Source organism: Puma concolor, chromosome B1 (assembly GCF_028749965.1).
Source record: "Puma concolor isolate L17-30 chromosome B1, mPumCon1.1.hap2, whole genome shotgun sequence".
NCBI classification, from domain to species: Eukaryota; Metazoa; Chordata; class Mammalia; order Carnivora; family Felidae; genus Puma; species Puma concolor.
The window spans coordinates 162958496-162978589 of record NC_141670.1 but is presented as its reverse complement, the minus strand read 5'-3'; the positions used below and the strand labels follow the sequence as shown (position 1 = coordinate 162978589).

General features: G+C 37.6%; 2 protein-coding genes across 6 annotated transcripts in view; one reads left to right on the top strand and one right to left on the bottom strand.

Moving 5' to 3' along the window:
* TMEM165 (transmembrane protein 165) overlaps window positions 1-6822 on the top strand; it is a 36234-nt gene extending 29412 nt beyond the window's left edge. Inside the window, exon 7 of the transcript XR_015250438.1 lies at window positions 6151-6822. The gene's annotated coding sequence lies outside the window, so the exon portion shown is untranslated. The remainder of the gene's footprint in view (window positions 1-6150) is intronic.
* Window positions 33-20094, bottom strand: part of CLOCK (clock circadian regulator) — a 132281-nt gene continuing 112219 nt past the window's right edge. For 4 of the 5 annotated variants that reach the window (XM_086705031.1, XM_086705027.1, XM_086705028.1 and 1 more), the window contains 4 exons: window positions 17560-17769; window positions 16582-16787; window positions 12240-12486; window positions 33-7841 (listed from right to left, as the gene is read on the bottom strand). In XM_086705031.1, coding sequence (XP_086561157.1) covers window positions 7662-7841; window positions 12240-12486; window positions 16582-16787; window positions 17560-17769 — 843 coding nt within the window. In that variant the 3' untranslated portion in view covers window positions 33-7661. The remainder of the gene's footprint in view (window positions 7842-12239; window positions 12487-16581; window positions 16788-17559; window positions 17770-20094) is intronic. The other variant, XM_086705029.1, reaches the window with a different exon arrangement.

Below are 20094 nucleotides of genomic sequence, written 5' to 3'. Positions count from 1 at the left end.
CTGAGTAAAAAGAAAAGAAAATGTCATTGGTGTTGATTTTAAAATATTTAATAGTCTTCCTTTAAAATCCAAAATAATGTGATTCTTACAAGTTATGTGCCACATAAAGCGGGTGTTATTTTTTGAGAAATGCAGGTGATACTGAAAAACATAGCACTGAGGTATTTTTTATTTTTAAAATTGAGTAAGGAAACAAAGTCTGGATCTAATTAGTTTTACATTTACAAAAAAAAAAAAAAAAACGAAAAACAAAACAAAAAAAACCAACCAATGCTACTGCTTGGCTCTTTTGTTATGATTTTAGGTTCGGAATACATTACAAAAGTCTACGGGAAAGAGCAATATAATAATAGTACATGTAGTTTTAGAAAACTGTGCACATCATAACCTGGAGAAATGATCATACACCAAGAGGCCTGAGTGGAGGTAGGCTAATAAAACACATTACCTCTTCTCAAAGGACAGTGCTGAAAAACAAGTGCAACCAATTGTAACACCAAATTAAAATGGCAATAGTAAGTTGGTAACAAAATGATCCACGTTTTATGTAATATTGTACTTCCAAACACAGCTCATGAAAATCAGCAGAGAACCTAAGATAGCACCATTGAAACCATTCATTATCCCTTCGTGCTTCGGTACAATTTAGGATTGGGGCAGAATACAATACCTACAAGATGTCCATCTCGTTTTTGTAAATCAGTTTGGATTTCAATTCAATGTTTGCTTTAGGAAAAGTACGTATTCTTAAGATCAGTTAGCCATGTACATATAGCTCTACCTTTTTGGAAGTTAAGACAATGGGCTACATCTAATTTTTATCTAAAACCAAGAACCAAGCAGTAAGGACAGCAATGTCAAGAGTAGCACAACCAAGAATCACACAGAACATTAGAAAGAATTTGGTGTATGTTTTTACAGCTACTAACTGATGTTAACAATTAAAAATTTACAAAGATAAAACTTTTTTGCACTAACTGGTTTCAACACAGCACTGAATGTGACTCATCTTTGGGCTTCCATCTCTACATAGAGTAAATGTGCAAGTGCCATACTGAGGCCCTTCCCCAACTTACGCCATAGTAAAACAGATTCCAAAATAATTCTAGAATGGTCTAAAGTTACAGCTGTTCTAGCTGACATGGGGGGAAAAAAAAGACATTTCCTGGCCAACTTTGTTTTGCTTGATGATTGTCTAGGTACATAATACATCAATCTAAGGATAATAGAGCTTTCTCTACTAACTCTTTAGTACTGGCACAACCATTGCCAGCAGTGAATTTGCACCAGTACAGAATAACTCAAAACACACATAAAACATTTGAATGTCATTTTTTAAGCGATGTCACAGTTTGTTTCCTCAGAAATAAAAGCATACATTTGAAACACATTTTCATTTTAAGCCTCAGAGTTAAACATGTTCTACATCATTAAATCCAACTTGTGGCTGACATGCTTTGGTTATCATTCTCTGAGGGGTCCCGAAAGCTAGATGGTACACGCCGCTGGAGGCCTGTGGGACTCAAGAGCTCCTCGGAGAGCCCTAGAATGGAGAATTCTGTTCCGATGTATACTAGCTAAGAAGTATCCTCCAACTTGTAGGCTTCAAATGTCCCAACACTACTTGAGTGGCTAGTACTGTGTATGAAGGCCTTGTTTTTGTAGAGCCAAGCAACAGTACCCTAAAGACAGCAAACAGTTTTTGTAGGAGAGTACAGTGCACATACGTTGTTCCACCTGTATTTAAGGACTTGAAATGGGCTTTACTATGGATATGATAGTGACAGCCATTCGAAGATCCCGATCTTCTTACTAACATTTCCCCAAATGGGCAGAACAGAGGCAATGTGTGCCACTGGTTCTGTCCTACTGGCCTTTGGCTGCATTGGGGAAGTAATCCTATAAAAAGTACCCATAAAATAGAAAAGGCAGCAAGTGAAACTAGAAAAAAGGTTGGAGCTATACAAAGCAAATTTGGAAGGAGTTACCTTTATTTTTTCTTAAATGAGTTGAGAACAGGAGGGAAGTGCCAGGGCATCCGGCTTTGGGCCCTCCACTGCCGTCCTGAAGTAAAACAGATTTGGATTGGCCCAGGGACAGTCCTGGTGAGGGCTGGAGACTGCGCCCCCAGATAGAGGAGCCAGTTCTTTTAAGTAGAAGATTACGAAGCAGAACAAAACAAACCACAAATTAAATACATGACACTGTGAAATCACTCTGATGAGAAAACAACACAGATATTTAAAAATATAAATAAATACATTTAGCCATTTTCATTCAACAAACCCAGAGAACTGCTTTCAAAGCAATTGCCTCTTTAAAATCACGTTCTAAATTCTTCCATAAATACTCACTATTTTGATTGTCACTGAATGCAGCACCTCAGTGTTTGCTGGTGGTGGTGATGGGATTCCACTTCAACAGTCTCTTCATAAACTATATCCTACTTCACTAAACGTTTCCCTAGGAAGACCCAGGCAGCTTACAAAAATATTGTTAAATACTCAAAGCAGAACCTGCAAAGTATTATTTTATTTAAGAAAAACAAGGAATGTAGTGTTAAATTATGACAAGGGGGAAAATATGCAAAACAGTCACATGGAAACAAAGTTTTAATTTTTAAATGTCCACATTTGCTGAATTTCTTGTGAGCTGTTCAATACTGTTTTAAATATCCTGAATTAATAACTAACTATACCAACAAAATTCATCCCCTGTGTTTCCACAGGAGACATATTTAAAATAAGACCAAATTATACTTTTCTTCAACTGAAGTTGTCTTTTTCTCAGTCCTTTTTGTGCAAAAGAGATTATAAGAGCAATTCAAATGGAAACGCTGAAATGACATGCCAACATTTCAGAGCACATTTAAAACACCCAGAAGAATTCTTGAAATTATCATATTCTAAAATATTACTACCAGTCACTTTTAGGTTAGTTCTATACATCTATTCACACTGATGCAACTGTCCTAGGCCTCTGAAAATAAACAGGCTCATTGGTCTCTTTTGGTGTCTACATGATAGGCAAGACAGGTTTACAATAGTGTCGAAACGGAACTAGCCATCTACAATCTCTTGACTCCGCCACATTCAGAACCAAAGTCAAAGTTCATTTGGCTACCTTGAAATCACTCCCAGAAACCTGCTACGGTTCACTGGATCTAAACATTTCTCAGAAATGTATCATTTTAAAATTTCACCTAAGTGATGATTTGGGGATCCTTTAGAAATGGTAATGCTTAAGATAATAAACTTTATCAAAATGAATAGTTGCAATAAAGTGCTTGTTACATTTCAAAATGATGCTTTCAGACTGTGGTTATGTTGTTTTCGAAGTGTGTGCTATTCCTACAGAAAGGATCCCCAGGCATGAGAGTTGGGTGGTCTCACCTGTCTCAGAAAGCAGCAGCGCTATCTTTTGGTAGGCTGACAATAGGCACGTTACCCATGCGGATGAGGCTATACTAGTGCTATGGCAAAAGGGGGAGTAAATTAGAAAAGTGGAGGCATGTGGAGGGTTCCTACCATATTCATAGTTATATACAAATATATTAAATATGCTATAAAAATAGTCGACTCTTTTCCTTTGCATTTATTTCAGAAGCTCCTTTTAGAGGAATGCTCACCCAACCCAAACAAACTTAAAAGGGTCTCTCTCTCCAATTGCTAATTAAAATGGCAAGTGCCTTTGTGCTGTTCCTTTTCCACCATTTGAAAATTCCAATCTGCTCACTCCTGGCTAGACTCACTCAGCAATAGTAATATCCAGTGTTTATACCTTCCAACACTGACTCCCAAGGGACTAGGAATAGGATCACAGATATTGGAAAGGTTATAGACTTGAATGAGTTTTCCACAAATGTCCATCATCAACAAACTCAATCACCAAAGAAATAGAGAAAAAGAAAAAAAGGAGAAACGAGCAATACCAAAGTAAAATGCTGTTTGCATTCCACTTTAAAAAAAGGAAAAGGTTTACCTCACTGTAGTGGAAACATTAGAAATCAAGTTGAATAATATCCAGTTGAAAATAATTTTCACCACTGTGGAGCCGGAGAAAGAGTACTATTTCGAGGGGCCCCTTTCTAAGGCCTCTTGAACAAAGGTTCATCTCCCTTCACTGCAATGCCCTGCATGGAGCTGCACTGCTTCAGTGCCCTTAACTAACTGCAAGCAGACCGCTTTAAGGCAATGACCAAAGACTCTTAGCACTTCTGAAGAATGCAAATAACATTTTCACTCTTCTGCACTAAGTATTCTGTAACCACCTATTCAAAGTCACTGGCATCTTTTATTACTAGTACATTCCTAAACCAGATGTAAGTAACAAAGCGGAGCATGGGGCTCGAATTACCCCCTCAGCTTAGGACAGAGTTTGGAGACTGAACAGTAGTATTTACCTATTGCCATCCCCATTCCTCACATTTGCTTTTCCTCTAATATATTCCAGCTCAAAAATCAGAGTACTTTTGAGCATCTGGGTTCTGGTCTGACACCACTCTTAGCAGCAACGTGACTGACCCCCGCAGCCTCGCCTGAAGGGTTTAACAGCACTGGCACCGGGGGCCACCACAGTGCAGAGCAGGGCGACTGCAGAGCAGCTCACGTTTTTCCAGATCTTCAATAGTTTGTCACTTAAAAAGTGCCACCCAGAATAAAATGTTTTGTAAGAAAAAATGAATCGCTGTAAGAGTACAGCGGAGGGAAGATGGTGACTTTTAAGTAGCTGAAAGGTGTCTGTATTTGGTATTTTTTCATTACGTAGATTTGGGATTTTAATGAACAACTTTGGCTACAGGAACGAAGATCAGGCAACTGCCCAGTCTTCATCAGAATGCTCAAGTCTCAATTATGGGGGAGGGGCAGGGGCAGCTCTGCAACCCAAGTTCAAGAAAAACCGGGGGCTGGGCGGGGAGGGGGGGGAGGCCGAACGGGACACAGAGGAGCTGAGGCAGTTGGCGCTTACTAGCTCTTCGACAACACTATATATTGACAGCCAAGGGAACACAGCTAGCTGTCCCTTTAAATTCAATCAATTCTAAGCAGGGCAAAAATGGGCTGTGAGGAACAACAGGAATTACAAAACATCATTTTGTCTAATTTTCCTTCCCAAATATCTATGAGGATGGAAAATACTTGAAGGGACTGGTAGAGGAGAATGTGAACAGTCTACAGATTTACCTTGTGGCTTGTCTTCTGCTTTGCCTTTGAAGACCTAAGTACACAGTACTCACCGTTCACCATCTTTCCCTTTAAGTACGGTATTTAGAGGATAAATCTTAATAAATATTATAGTTCTTCATATCTTTTGTTATCCATACCACTAAATACTGCCAATAAATAAATGAGGCACAACTCAGATATATGGAATGGCATGGTAAGGTTGAGAAAGGCAATCTGAAAGGGGAGAAAACTAATACTGTTGCCATATTCTACATCAATTTCACCTATGTGTACCTACGCTCAAGTTACATACATATTCTGACAGCTATTCTTGACATTCATGAGGAAGTCAGAAATCTCTTCATCCAGATCATTTAGCTAGAAGAGGAGCTTCTTGATATGTTCATTATTGATTGGTATCCAGTGACACTTCTTTTGTAGAAGGCTAGGTACCAACTTTCTTTGGTTATTTTCTTCTTCAATATGAACTCTCTAATAGATGTGTGGCCAGGTAGAGTTGTCTGTAGAAAGACAAAGTCTATCCTTTTGGGATGATAGCAAAGTGAAGGACAGAAAAGTCATAAGAACGGTTTTAGAAATTCCTCTGACTCTTTTGTCGAGCAATTCTATAGTACAATATTTTCATTGCTCAAAACCTTTTTCAGTTCTGTTACACATTTCCTTTTAAGGTCAATTTTGAGTTAACTACAGCTTGCTATCCTCCCTTCAGTAATAATTTTTGATATTTTAATAAGGTATTTCCATTAATTTTCCTTTGCTCTGTGGTTGTCAATTTAATTATTAGTACCATAAAAGCTCTAAGATGATCTTTTTATGTATGTAATTTCTGTTGGAATTTATTACCTTTAGAATCTAATATTGCCAAATGAAATCTTAGTTCACGTTTAGAAAGCATGTGAGTTACAATATTCTAGTGTTATAGTAAAGGCAAAGCCAATTCTTACCCCTTCTTTTTTCTTTGTAGGAATATCAAGATCATATATAGAAAACATTGACAGGTAATTCTTAACTGTTCAGCTTTAAAGGAAGATGCTGATTTAGGAAACAATTTTGTGATCACATCAATGACTCTGATAGTGTCAGGATGTCACCTTGTATTTATTTCTAAGTTACTTGTACCTCCAGTCCAAGAGACTCAAAGCAGTCTTCGTGGAAACTTAGGAGAATCATAATGGCACTGACACCCACATGCTGTTAAAAATGTACTAAGGTTTCAAAACTGCTACTGAAACCAGACAATGAATTCAAGATGGTGAGTTATCACCTGAATCAAAATCAAGGCACTATGGGTTTTTTTTTTCCCCTCAAATAACCCTGAATCATTTCTGACTAAAAGAAGCATTGAAATTGTGAAGGATAATAAAAAGATTCCAACAAATCCTAAAAGTTAAAATTCCCACCAGTGAGAATGTTAAAAAGTGCCTAAAATCTTTTGTGTGCAAATTTTACTCCTATAACTGAAACATTCTTGAAATTACTTTCAGGCTTATTGAAAACCGTTTACACAACTATTTCCAACTATGAACTATATATCAAAATATGTGACCAAAACTTCCAACCATCTAAAATAAAGCAGTGCAAATCCTATTTTCAAACATAAATGAAAAATAATGAAATAAAGGATATTTCTGAGTAACTTGAAAATCCTGTTGTCTCAATAATTTAACCTGGAAAAAAATATCCATTCCCAGCAGCACATCATACCTCACTGAACAAACTGTGACATCACAGCCAAAGTATGAACAAAAAGCCTTGTGCCCCGGAAAAGTGAGAACACTACCGTGTTGTAAACAAGAGGGGAAACAGAGGATGTACTAGTTTGCACATGGCGTCAGAATCTAAGGAAATATACTCATACCTAAGAGGAGATAATGCTTTCATGCAGCTTACAAAATGTTTTGCTTTCTCTCCTTTTATCCAGACATATACATAATATTTTTACAGTATCTGTACATAGAGCATTTGAACCACACGACATTCTGAAATTACTATTCAATCATTATCTGAAAAGGGAGAGGGGATGGGGAAGGGGTCTACTGGGTCTACCGGACTGTCTTCATGGCATCGTTGTACGCAAACCCCTGACATGACAGTGGCGTGTCCTCTGTAACACTTGAAAACAGGCACAGAACCACTAAAAGTTACTAACATTGTTAGTGCCTTTCTGATTGACCGGAGGTCATGTTTCATAGCTGAGCTTAACATTTGGCAATCTATCTTTCCATTTGAAAAATAGCTGGGCGAGTAAAACACTGTCAGAATTGGCTATGGCCCCATGATCATCTCCTGCTGGCTGGTATTTAATGTACATTTGTAGCACTAGGCAGCACTTTCCCTGCTAACTAAGTCCAGAAACTAGAACACTCAATACTGCATCTTGTGAAACTGCTGGACCTTCTCCTCCTAGTCTCAGATCATCTGAGCAACTCTTAAGGACAACCCCTTCCTCCTGAGATCACAGAGGAGGGATGTGTGCTACTGTGGTTGAACCTTGGAAGGATCGGTCAAACTGTCAGTCCTGTGCCGATTCAGTTGCTGCTGTTGCTGAGACTGGTGCTGCTGGTGATGTGACTGAGGGAAAGTGCTCTGTTGTAGTGGAAATGCAGCAGAGAGGATAAGCTGAGTCGAAGGATTCCCGTGGAGCAACCTTGAAGTCTAGAAAACAAATGAATTATGCAACATTGCTTTACCCTCGTTATGCTGTCTACATCAAGATTTACTCAAGTTTTCTGCTCTACATAGGAGCAGAATCCTTAAATTCCACATAATCTACATCATTTGTACTTTCTCATTTAAAAATAGTATTTTGGAAAATGCTTATGAGGCTTTCCCTTCTTTTGAAAGTACCGAATTTCTTTCTTTAAGGAATCTGAGCTAGATATTTTATGGTAGAGAAAGCAATCTATGTCATGAGACCAACCACACATATTTTTTCCTTTTATAAATCCTAAAGACCACAATTTTAGACAGTAAAATGTAAGCATAGGCAGGAACATACGAAACACATATACTCTGGGGTCAAAGAGACAGTGCCTCTGCAGTCTGTTCAGTTGGTTATGGCGGCACGTCAGTAGCCCAGAGCATGGGCCACTGGGTTCAAACTCTGGCTAACCCACTTGCTAGACTGTGTGACTTGTTCAAACTATTTACTTCTCTGGGACTCGGTTTCTTCATTTACAAAATTAAGATAATCGCAGTGCCTCCATACTGGGTTTTTATTAAGATTAAATATTAAAATTAGTGTTATTTAAAAGTACCAGAAAAACGAAGGCAAAATTAGACACTTAGGTCTTATATGTAGCAGTGTGGTTGTAAAAACAAACCAACCAATCACACGAGGGCACAGGATCTGAAATCAGAAGCCTTCAATTTGAGTTGTGCTCTGCCATTTATTTATTAGCTGTGTAACCCTGGGCAAGTCTCAACTCCGTGAGCCTCTTTCTTTCACCTGATTTCTATTTCTGGTTATACAAAGGAAATTAGCCCAAAGAAAGTGAAGTTTTAAATGAATTTTCTCAGTCTTACTGACAACACACCTTGATGCAGCGCTCCTAATCTAAACATATGATGGGAGATTTTTGCAAATGTTTATAAAGGACACCTGTGCACACACGTGTGTGCACACGCATACACACACACACACACAAGGACAGGTCCTTGAACCCTACACTTTGCCAAGGACCTAGAAAAACCTCTTTTTCTGTTATTTAGAAAAAGTTTTTGTAACATAAAGAGCTCAGGATATTTGTGAGTCTTACAGGATTACAACAGAGGCGTATTTGGAACCAGGTGTTATATAATCAGAAAAGCCAAATTGTGTATTTACTATCTACATAGAAGTGCATTTCTAAAGGGTATTGTCTACCTTATTTCTTTAGGGGCCCCATGTCTTTGGGATACTTTTTTCAGAAGGGAGGGATAAGAGAATGCTTTTTATTTATTTTTTTTGGGGGGGCAGGTTAATTTGTTTTAATTCCAGTATAGTTAACACAGAAATACTAGGTTAGCAATAGTGATTCAACACTTCCATACAACACCTGGTATTCATCACAAGTGCACACTCCTTAACCCCCATCACCTATTTCCTCCCCCCAACCACCTCCTCTCTGGTAACCATCAGTTGGTTCTCTATAGTTAAAAGTCTATTTCTTGGTTTGCCTCTTTCTTTATTCATTTGCTCATTTGTTTCTTAAATTCCACATACAACTGAAATCATATGGTATTTGCGTTTCTCAGTCTGACTTGTTTCACTTAGCATTATACTCTCTAGCTACATCTATGGTATTGCAAATCACAAGATTTCATTTTTTTCATGGCTGAATAATATTCAAGTGTACACACACACACACACACACACGTCTTCTTTATTCATTCATCTATTGGTGGACAGTTGGGTTGCTTCCATAATTTGGATATTGTGGATAGTGCAGTAAACACAGGGGTGCACATATCCTTTCAAATTAGTATTTTTGTCTTAAGTGTTTTTACTTTATTTTTTTAATGTATTTATTTAAATTCAAATTAGTTAACATACAGTGTAGTATTGGTTTCAGGAGTAGAACCCAGTGATTCATAACTTACGTATAACACCCAGTGCTCATCCCAACAAGTGCCCTCCTTAATGCTCATCCCCAACCTACCTCCTCTCCAGCAACCCTCAGTTTGTCTTCTGTACTTTAAGAGTCTCTTATAGTTTGCCTCTCTGTTTTTATCCTATTTTTCCTTCCCTTCCCATATGTTCATCTGGTGGGTTTCTTAAATTCCACAGATGAGTGAAATCGTATTTGTCTTTCTCTGACTTATTTCACTTAGCATAATATACTCTAGTTCTACCCATGTTGTTGCAAATGGCAAGACTTCATTCTTTTTCATCGCTGAGCAATATTCCATCGTATATAAGTTATATATATACCACATCTTCTTTATCCATTTGTCAGTCGATGGACATTTGGGCTTTTTTCATAATTTGGCTATTGTTGATAGTGCTGCTATAAACATTGGGGTGCACATGCCCCTTCGAATCAGCATTTCTGTATCCATTGAAAAAATGCCTGGTAGTACAACTGCTGGGTCATAGGGAAGTTCTATTTTTAGTTTTTTGAGGAACCCCCATACTGTTTTCCAGAGTGGTTGCACCAGTTTGCATTCCCACCAGCAGTAAAAAAGGAACCCCTTTCTCCGCATTCCTGCAAACATCTGTTGTTTCCTGAGTTGTTAATTTTAGCCATTCTGACAGGTGTGAGGTGGTATCTCATTATGGTTTTTGATTTGTATTTCTCTGATGATGAGTGATGTTGAGCAGATTTTCATGTGTCTGTTAGTGACATGGATATCTTGAAGAAGTGTCTATTCATGTCTTCTGCTAACTTCTTCACTGGCTTATTTTTTTTGGGGGGGGTTGTTGAGTTTGAGAAGTTCTTTATAGATTCTGGATACTAACCCTTTATCTGACACATCATTTGCAATACCTTCTCCCATTTTGTTGGTTGCCTTTTAGTTTTGTTGATGGTTTCTTTCGGTGTGCAGAAGGTTTTATCTTGATGAGGTCCCCATAGTTCATTTTTGCTTTTATTTCCCTTGCCTCCAGAGACATGTCTAGTAAGAAGTTGCTACGGCTGAGGTCAGAGAATGCTTGTTCTTTTAAGAACTCTTGTTCCCTGACAGATTTAGAAGACTGGGACCTTAAGGCAAGTTCTCTCCTTTTTTAAGGTTTTGCTCAATTCTCATTGAATATTATTTCCTCTAGATAATAGTTTATAACTTGTTTTAAGTTGTTATTAATTCACTTATAACAATAGCTAGCCTAGTCATTAACAGCTACAGTATGGGCTTTAAGATCTACAGGACTGTCAGATGACTCAGACATTTAGGCAACTAACCTTAAGTTTTAGCTTTCCATATCACCAGGTTAAGAACTCTATGTGCACCGTAACACGGGTGATAAATTAATAATGTGTTTATGCCTGAGTATACAATACTGAATCTTCTAATCACACCATATATTGTGGAACCCTAAAATTGATGATATGATATGTATGTGGCTGGCCTACATGGAATGGTCTCCAGCACAAATCTAGGCTAGCCTACATTCAGAATTGCTCCCCTTAGGCAAGAAGGGAAAAAGCTGGATTTCCAGATGTCATAATCTGCTACTGTGCACTCCACTGAGAGTACTGAGGTCCAGGAATTTATCCTGAAATCCCAGCTAACCCTACGTAACTTTCTTCCATATCCATTAGATAAGCATATATCCAGGTATCTATTGAGATACATGAGAAGACATGTGTCTACATTTTGGCTGATCTTAGTGTTTGCTACATTAATCAAGACAGTGCTGATAAATTTCAGCTCATTATGTGCCTTGTAACTATGTTCAGTGATTTACATGTACTGTTTACCCATGAGATATCAACTATTAGCACCTCCATATTATAGATGAATTTTGGTAAATAACCTACCAAAGGTCACACAGTATATGGTACAGCAGTGACTCAGTCTCAGGGCAGCCTGACTTTAGAGCCCAAGCTCTCAATTATGACATACACAGCCCTCCACAGTATTTCTCCTCTGATATTAATTTATAACCAAAAAATCATTGTAAAATTTAATCCAACATAATAATTCAAGATAATGCCTATAACTTTTTTTTTTTTTTTAAATCCCTGTTGACATGCCTGCCCTGTAGAGTAGAGCATAGAATCTGATGGGCTGCTTAGAAGGAAGAAAGAAAAGTGTCTGGTGAATTCTAGAAACTCTAGCCGGACAGAACTCTATATAAAGTGGCTTGATGTGTAGGTGGGCAGCAAGTAGCTCCTTATTTCTATCCAGTAGTTCAGAGAACTGGCCATGTCCACAGCAGTGCTAGAAGTCTTCCAGAGACCAGACAAGGGAAGAAATGATAGCTAGCTGGACAAGCTTTCTGTCCTTCCAGAGATTTAACTTGTACAATAAGCTTGTATGGATTTTTCGGATGATTTACAAAACTTCTCTTAATGTCTAATTTCATTATATGAAAGTAAACAGGCTTGGGAGAGCTCCCATGGGCAAAATTACCTGTAAAAACTGCTGTGGTGGTTGGGTCAGCGGAGCCTGAGAAGGTTGCTGAACTGAAGCAAGTGGCTGTTCCTGGGAGTTCTGCTGCTGTGTGGCTGGCAGTGCCTGTGGCTGCTGCTGCTGGGTAGCAAACGTAGGGTAGGCAGTCACCACCTGCCCCATGAGCATTGTGCTGGGTACCATGACCGCCCCACAAGCTACAGGAGCAGTTACTAATTTGGTCACAAGCTGCTGACCTTGAGAAAATCTGTTAAGAGGAAATAAAGAGAAGAAGGGACGTCAGAAAGATAAAGTATTCATTATAAAAGGCAGTGAGCTGAATACTTCTTTAATACCCAGTGATATTGCCAGTTTAGATTTTTAAAAGCTGTACGTTCCAATTTTGTTTCATGTTTTTAAAGATTCCTTCTGGGGCACCAGTAAAACAAAAATGTATAAGCAAAATGAAATGATCACAAAACAAATACAAAGTTTCTGGATATCCATGTGCAAAAGAATAAAGCTGGGCCTTTACCTTACCCCACATACAAAAATTAACTCAAGAGTGGATTAAAGCACTAAACATAAGGGCTACAAGCATGAAACTCTTAGGAAAGAAAACAGGGGGAAAGTTTCATGACATTGGATTGGGCAATGATTTCTCAGATGTGACACTCAAAAGCACAGGCAACAAAAGAAAAAAAACAGATAAACTGGATATTAAAATTAAAAACTTCTGTGCATCAAAGGACACTATAGTATCAACACAGAGAAAGAGAAACCAACAGAGTGGAAGAAATTATTTGCAAATCATATCATCTGATAAGGGGTAATAACTAGAATATATAAAGCAATCCTATAACAATCTGATTAAAAAATGGGCAAGTATCTTGAATAGATGTTTTTGTAAAGAAGAAATAAACGGTCAGTAAGCAAATGAAAAGATGCTCAATGTCACTAATCATAAGGGAAATGTGAATCACTTCACTTCCACCAGGATGACTATGATAAAACAAACAAAATAACTAGTGTTGGTGAAGACATGGAGAAGCTGGGATACGCACTGCTGAGAGGAATGTAAAATAGTGCAGCTCCTATGGAAAACAGATGGACTACTGCTGAAAAAATTAAGTACAGAATCACCACATGATCCAGCAATTCCATTTCTGAGCATATGCTCGAAAGAACTGAAAGCAGGATCTCAGATATTTGTACACAAATATTTGTTCACAGCAGCATGATTCAAAACAGCCAAAAGATGGATGCAACCCAACTATCCATCGATGGGTAACAAATAAAATGTGGTATATTCATACAACAGAATATTACTTAGCCTGAAAAAAGAATAAAATTCTACCACACACCACAACACAGACAAACTGTGAGGACACTGTGTCAAGTGAAATAAACCAGTCACAAAAGACATGCACTGTATGATCCCATTTGTGTGAGGTATCTAGAGTAGTGAAACTCATAGACTTATGTGCTTAGAAAGCAGGAGAGTGGCTTCTAGAAGGTAGAGGGTAGAAGGAATGGGGAATTATTGTTCAATGGGTACAGAGTTTCAGTTTGGGAAGAAGAAAAAAGTTCTGGAGACTGATGGTAGTGATGTTCACAACAGTATGCATGTACCCAATGAACTGCTGAAACCGTTAACATGTATATTTATGTATTATTTTACCACAATGAAAAAAGTTTTAAACCTGTTTAAAAAATACCTTTTTTCTTTTTATAAAATTACTAGGTACTTGCGAGTCCGATATATGTGTCCTCCAAAATGCACATTATTTTGCTAACCATGGATAAACTTACAGCTAAGCTATCATAAGGGATTTCTAAAAATCTCCCTAGTTTACAGAAGACATTTACATTGCAAATTGTATCTTATAAACATAAATGAAAATTAAATGACATTCCAACAGTGAATAAAAGTACCATCAATTTATACATTTATCAATGCAGTATAGTACTTACCATATTAGAAGTCACTAACATTCACTCCCTTCCCACCTTCCTTCTTCTATTTTAAAAATAATAATAATAAAAACCCTGGTGCCTGTTCAGGGAATAACATTATTTCTATTTGCCTCTTCTGTGAAATGAAGTTAGCTGCTCACATTGGTCACTACAGCAAGAAAACTGAGCTAAGCCTCTCCTGGGAAAGGAGCATAACTGCACTTACAAACTGAGGAAAGTACATAACGGTGTCCAACTTAGTACAAATGCACTTTATTATTTATGTGGTCTCCACAAGACAAAACCTATTTTTTTGTTTTTGTTTCCTTTTCTTTTAAATTTATTTCAATTTTAGTTAACATGAAGTGCAATAATTGGTTTCAGGAGTGAAATTCAGTGATTCATCACTTACATACAACATCCAGAATCTATTTTTGAATCCATACCATATCTTTAAAATAAAACACTCTATTTTATGTATACTTCAGGACCAAATGTATTATTCAATGCAAAAAATATGTATAAAAGAACAAAATATTTACATATGAAGAATGATGCCCAAAGAAAAAGTAACATTTGGAAAGTGTTTTAGGCACAGAAGTATTAAATCCTCGATTCTCTGTAAATCTTAAAAGAAATTAAAATCTGAATTGCCCAAACTGCTCACTGATAAAATGTGATGAGAATACTTCATCCATCTCTGGCACCAAAAGACATTCTTCAATCTACTTATGCTTAACTATCACTTCTGTGGCTTTGTATATATTGTTCCCTGAGCTGAGAACACCCTCCTGAGACTTCCTATCACATGTACACCCACAGCCAAGCTCTTTAAGACTCACGCCAAGTACCTCCTCTGTGAAGTTTGCCTTGACCACACTCCTCTCTTCACCTGTTTGCCTCAATCTATAAACCTGCTCACTTCCTCTTTCTAAAGACCTAAGCAGAAGTATTTATCATACAGTAATACTGATTTAACTTTTTATGGCTTCCTAGTCTGATCATTCTTGAGATGAGGAATGTACCAGCCATACTCACTTTAGTAGGCACTCAAATGTTCGCTGAAATATATATTTTCCCCTCAAAAAAAAAGAGGTTCTACAAGTAGTTGCTAAACTGTATCCTCCAAAATGCACATCAGCGTTCTAGACTAATGAAATTTTCCTCAGGCTTTAAAACGAACCCTCTAGATTTCAATGGAGCACATTCATAACATCTCCTTTCAGAATATCAGACCTAAAAGTTGGACTTAACTTGAGGAACTAAGTTCCAAAGAGAAGCAAGTTCTCCCGCTCTCACTGTTTCTGTGATCCTGTAGCTTCTTTACTCTCTGGAAATTATTGGATTTTAACAAAATCTATTAACACAGTGTGATACAACAATGAAATTATAAAAGCAGCAGCCTACTTGTATTACAGTAAAATAAGTAAAAAATAAAAAATATTTTAAATAGAAGTTTTAAGACTATAGAGATCCTATAGTCATTAAAACATAGCTTCCCAATATATGAAATAATGATATTTCTTCAAAATACTTGTTTTCTGTTGTTGTTTCTTTTGGGAGAGCGAGCGAGAGTGCGCACGCTAGGGAGAGGGGGAGGGGAAAGGGAGAATCTTAATCCATGCTCAGTGTGGAGCCTGACACAGGGCTCAATCCCAAGACCCTGGGATCATGACCTGAGCCAAAATCAAGAGTTGCATGCCCAACTGAGCCACCCAGGTGCCCCCAAAATATTTGTTTCTAAGTCAGCTATTTGGACTGCCCACTAAAATAAGTCATGAATGGCTATTTTTCTAGAATGACCCACAAATGTTTAGTGTACTTTTGAAATCAGACACCAAAGCTAAAATTCAGAAACTGCTCATCACCCCTTTTGCTACCTATAAGCCTTTGACCAAATTACTATAAACTCACTTTTTTCTTATCTGGGAAATAAATGACCCTAATACACATTTAAATAAAAAAAAAAGAGTTAAATGAGACAGTGTATTTTGAGCACCTAGTACAGTACTCAAAAAACTCAAGAAAGGTAAATTAATTTTATTCCATGACATATATCAACTTATGCTAGTATCCACCCTAACCACTGTTACTGCCTGAAAACTCAACATTTGTACTACAATGATGAAAGTTTCAGAGTGATACAAACCCTGCCACAAATCTTATATAACAGTATGCCGTAGATGCTGGATTCTATAATATTTGGTAGAACATTTCTGGACCAAGAACAAAACTTGTTGTCCGTTTATTACAAAGTCCTTAAACAATGAACATATTCTGCAATTTTATTTCAAATTCAAGAACTCTGGTGGGAGTTAGCTACAAACTGTTTTTTCAAATCAAATTACTGTTTTTTAACTAATCAATTTTTACAACTTTGGAAAAACTCATGAAATATGACAACTACCTGATCTGTCTGTCCTGAGTGAATGTAGTTACAGCAGTGCTCTGGGTACTGTTCTGTGGCATGCTAGATGGAATCTGGACCATGCTTCCAGCTGCCGGCTGTGAGATCACCATAGTGTTATACAGCGGAGTGGTGAGTGTGCTCTGTGTCTGACTAGGAAGCGAGGTTTGTTGACTGTGCCCACTCAGTACATTTTGTTGACTCTGCTAGAAAACAGAAGATTTTACAGATAAATTAAATGAAAACATTTTTTCAGTAAATATACATACACTATTAGCATCATTCTAACAACAGCTGGCAAGAAAAGAAGAGGCAGGACTTGTTACTCTGGGAGAAATCTAATACAAAGGAAAAAGACTTATAGTAACTGAGAATGAATTAGTCTTCAATCCTTGCTTGAATACAAGGTATGATTTTAGAAAAGGAGCATGATCTTAACAGGGATGAAATAAAATATAGATGAGCAATTTCTGTTAAATGCCCAAAGTGAGTGACTGACATTAGACATCTTTATAGATTTCATTTGAAGTCTTGGGATTTACAGTCACAGATGTATAACAATTACCTGCATCAAATTTCCTGGAATTTATATGAAATTTCTTAGAATATTGATTAAACTATCACTGTGCCCCAACTATAAAATTTTTAAATGTCAAAATACTGAAAACATTTAACATCAACAATTTAACAATTTTGTACCAAATATTTTAATGATCACCCTCAAAAATAAAACTTCCTATTATTTTATTTATTTATTTTTAAAGTAGACTCCAAGCCCAAGGTGAGGCTTGAACTCACAACCCTGATATCATGAGACAATACGGTCTTACTGGCTGAACCAGCCAGGAGCCCCTAAACTTTCTAATTATTACTGTTAAAATATGGAATTATTCGAGATAGAGCTTCATTTTTGTTTCAGCAATAGCACACATTTCAGTCACTGAGCACTCCATAACCCACTATACTTGATATCATTACCTGACTTGATGTACTTTGTAAAGTCTGCTGTTGTATCATATGCTGAGTTGTGCCAATGTGTCCAGTATTCATTCCACTCTGAATTTGGTTGGTTTGAACGACCTGGCCCTGCATACTTATAGGTGCAAGTTGCTGGATGTTAGATGAATTTCCAGAAGAAAGTTGAACAGAACCAAAATTCAAACCAGGGGTTGACTGCTGTAAAAACATCTTCAGAAATAAAGATCACATTGTACCGTGAGATCATGACCTGAGCCAAAGTCAGACACTTAACCAACTGAGCCACCTAAGCACTCCTACAAATTAAGTTTTAAAAGCAAATATCAGGATGGTCTAAGTCATTCTGAATGAATTAGCAATAAATACAGAATAAAACATAATTCATATTCATTCTTCCAGTTATCCTAACTCTATCATGTTTCCAATTGTCAGAAAAAGTGTTATAAATTTCAAAACCTCTACTTGTTTGAACACTTTACATGTTGGGGACCATTTGTTTCATCAGATGACATTACCCTAGCTCAGTACTACTCAAGGCCTATGGACTGGAAGAGATCCAACATGGTGGAGAAGTAGGGGGACCTGAAATTCCCTCATCCCTCAAACACAGCAGTATTGAGGCCAAAAGACTTTGAATTCCAAGAGTCCGGGCTGCATAGTGACAAAGATGTCTCCAGGGACCCACAGGGACACCTAGCGGGCCACAGGGCTACTTCAGCAAACAAATCAAAGCACACCTAGTGGAGGGTCCAAAACATGACTACACGTAGGGAGATAAAGCAACCAGAATCACAACAACAGAGAACAAATTAACACACTCGAAAAAACACCTCCTGAAGGGCCAGGCCCTGGATAGTGTATGACCCTTTAATATAGTAGTGCTCCCAGGTGCAGGCCACATAAGTTTTAAAACACATCAGGGACAGAAAACTAGCCAAAATGATGAAACGGAAGAATTCCCCTCAAAAGAAATTCCGGGAAGAAATGACTGCTAAAGAATTGACCAAAACAGATATAAACAATATAACTAAACAAGAATTTAGAATAATTGTCATAAAATTCATCTCTGGGCTTGAAAAAAGCATAGACAGAACACACAGAAGACAGAACACAGCAGAGAATCTACTGCTGCAGAGATGAAGGGACTAAAAAACAGTCATGATGAATTAAAAAATGTTGTAAATGAGGTGCAAAATAAACTAGAGGCAAGGATTGCCTAACAGCAAGGATTGAAGAGGCAGAGGGGAGAATAGGTGAAATAGATAAAATTGTGGAAAAAGATGAAGCTGAGAAAGAAAAAAATTCTGGACCACAAGCAGTGAATTAGAGAACTAAGTGACTCAATGAAATGGAACAATATTTGTACCACGGGAGTTCCAGAAGAAGAGAGAGAAAGGGGCCAAAGATGTGCTTGAACAAATCACAGCTGAGAACTTCCCCTATCTGGGGAAGGAAACAGACATTGAAATCCAGGAGGCACAGAGAACTCCCTTCAGATGTAACTTGAATCAATCTTCTGCATGACATATCATAGTGAAAGTGGCTAAATACAAAGATAAAGAGAGATTTCTGAAAGAAGCTAGGGACAAATGGGTCTTAACCTACAAGGGTAGACACATAAGGGTAGTAGGAGACCCATCTACTGAAACTTGGCAGGCCAGAGGGGAGTGGCAGGAAATGTTCAATGTGCCGAATAGGAAAAATATGCAGCTGAGAATCTTTTATCCAGCAAGCCTGTCATTCAGAATAGCAGGAGAGATAAAGGTTTTACCAGACAAAAACAAGGAATTCATCACCACTAAACCAGCCCTACAAGAGATCCTAAGGGGGACTCTGAGTGCAATGTTTTGCAAAGACCACAAAGGACCAGAGAAATCACTACAAGCATGAAACCTACAGCTAACACAATGAGTCTAATCCATATCTTTCAATAATAACACTGAATGTTAATGGACTAAACGCTCTAATCAAAAGACACAGGTTATCAGAATGGATAAAAAAACAAGATCCATCTATTTACTGTCTACAAGAGACCCATTTTAGACCTGAGGACACCTTCAGATTGAAAGTGAGGGGATGGAAAACCATGTATCATGCTACTGGAAGTCAAAAGAAAGCTAGAGTAGCCATACTTCTAGTGGACAAATTAGATTTTCAACTAAAGGCTGTAACGAGATGAAGAAGGGCCGTATGTATAATTACAAGGTCTACCCTTCAAGAAGAATTAATAATTATAAACGCTTATGCAGTGAATTCAGAAGCACCCAAATATATAAAACAATCAATCACAAACATAAGCAATCTTATTGGTAAGAATGTGCTAATTGCAGGGGACTTTAATACTCCACTTACAACAATGGACAGATCACCCAGACAGAAAATCAACAGAAACAATGGCCCTTAATGACACAATGGACCAGATGGACTTGACAGATATATTCAGAACTTTTCATCCTAAAACAGCAGAATATACATTCTTCACAAGTGCACACAGAACATTCTCAAAACAGATCACTTACTGGGTCACAAAACAGC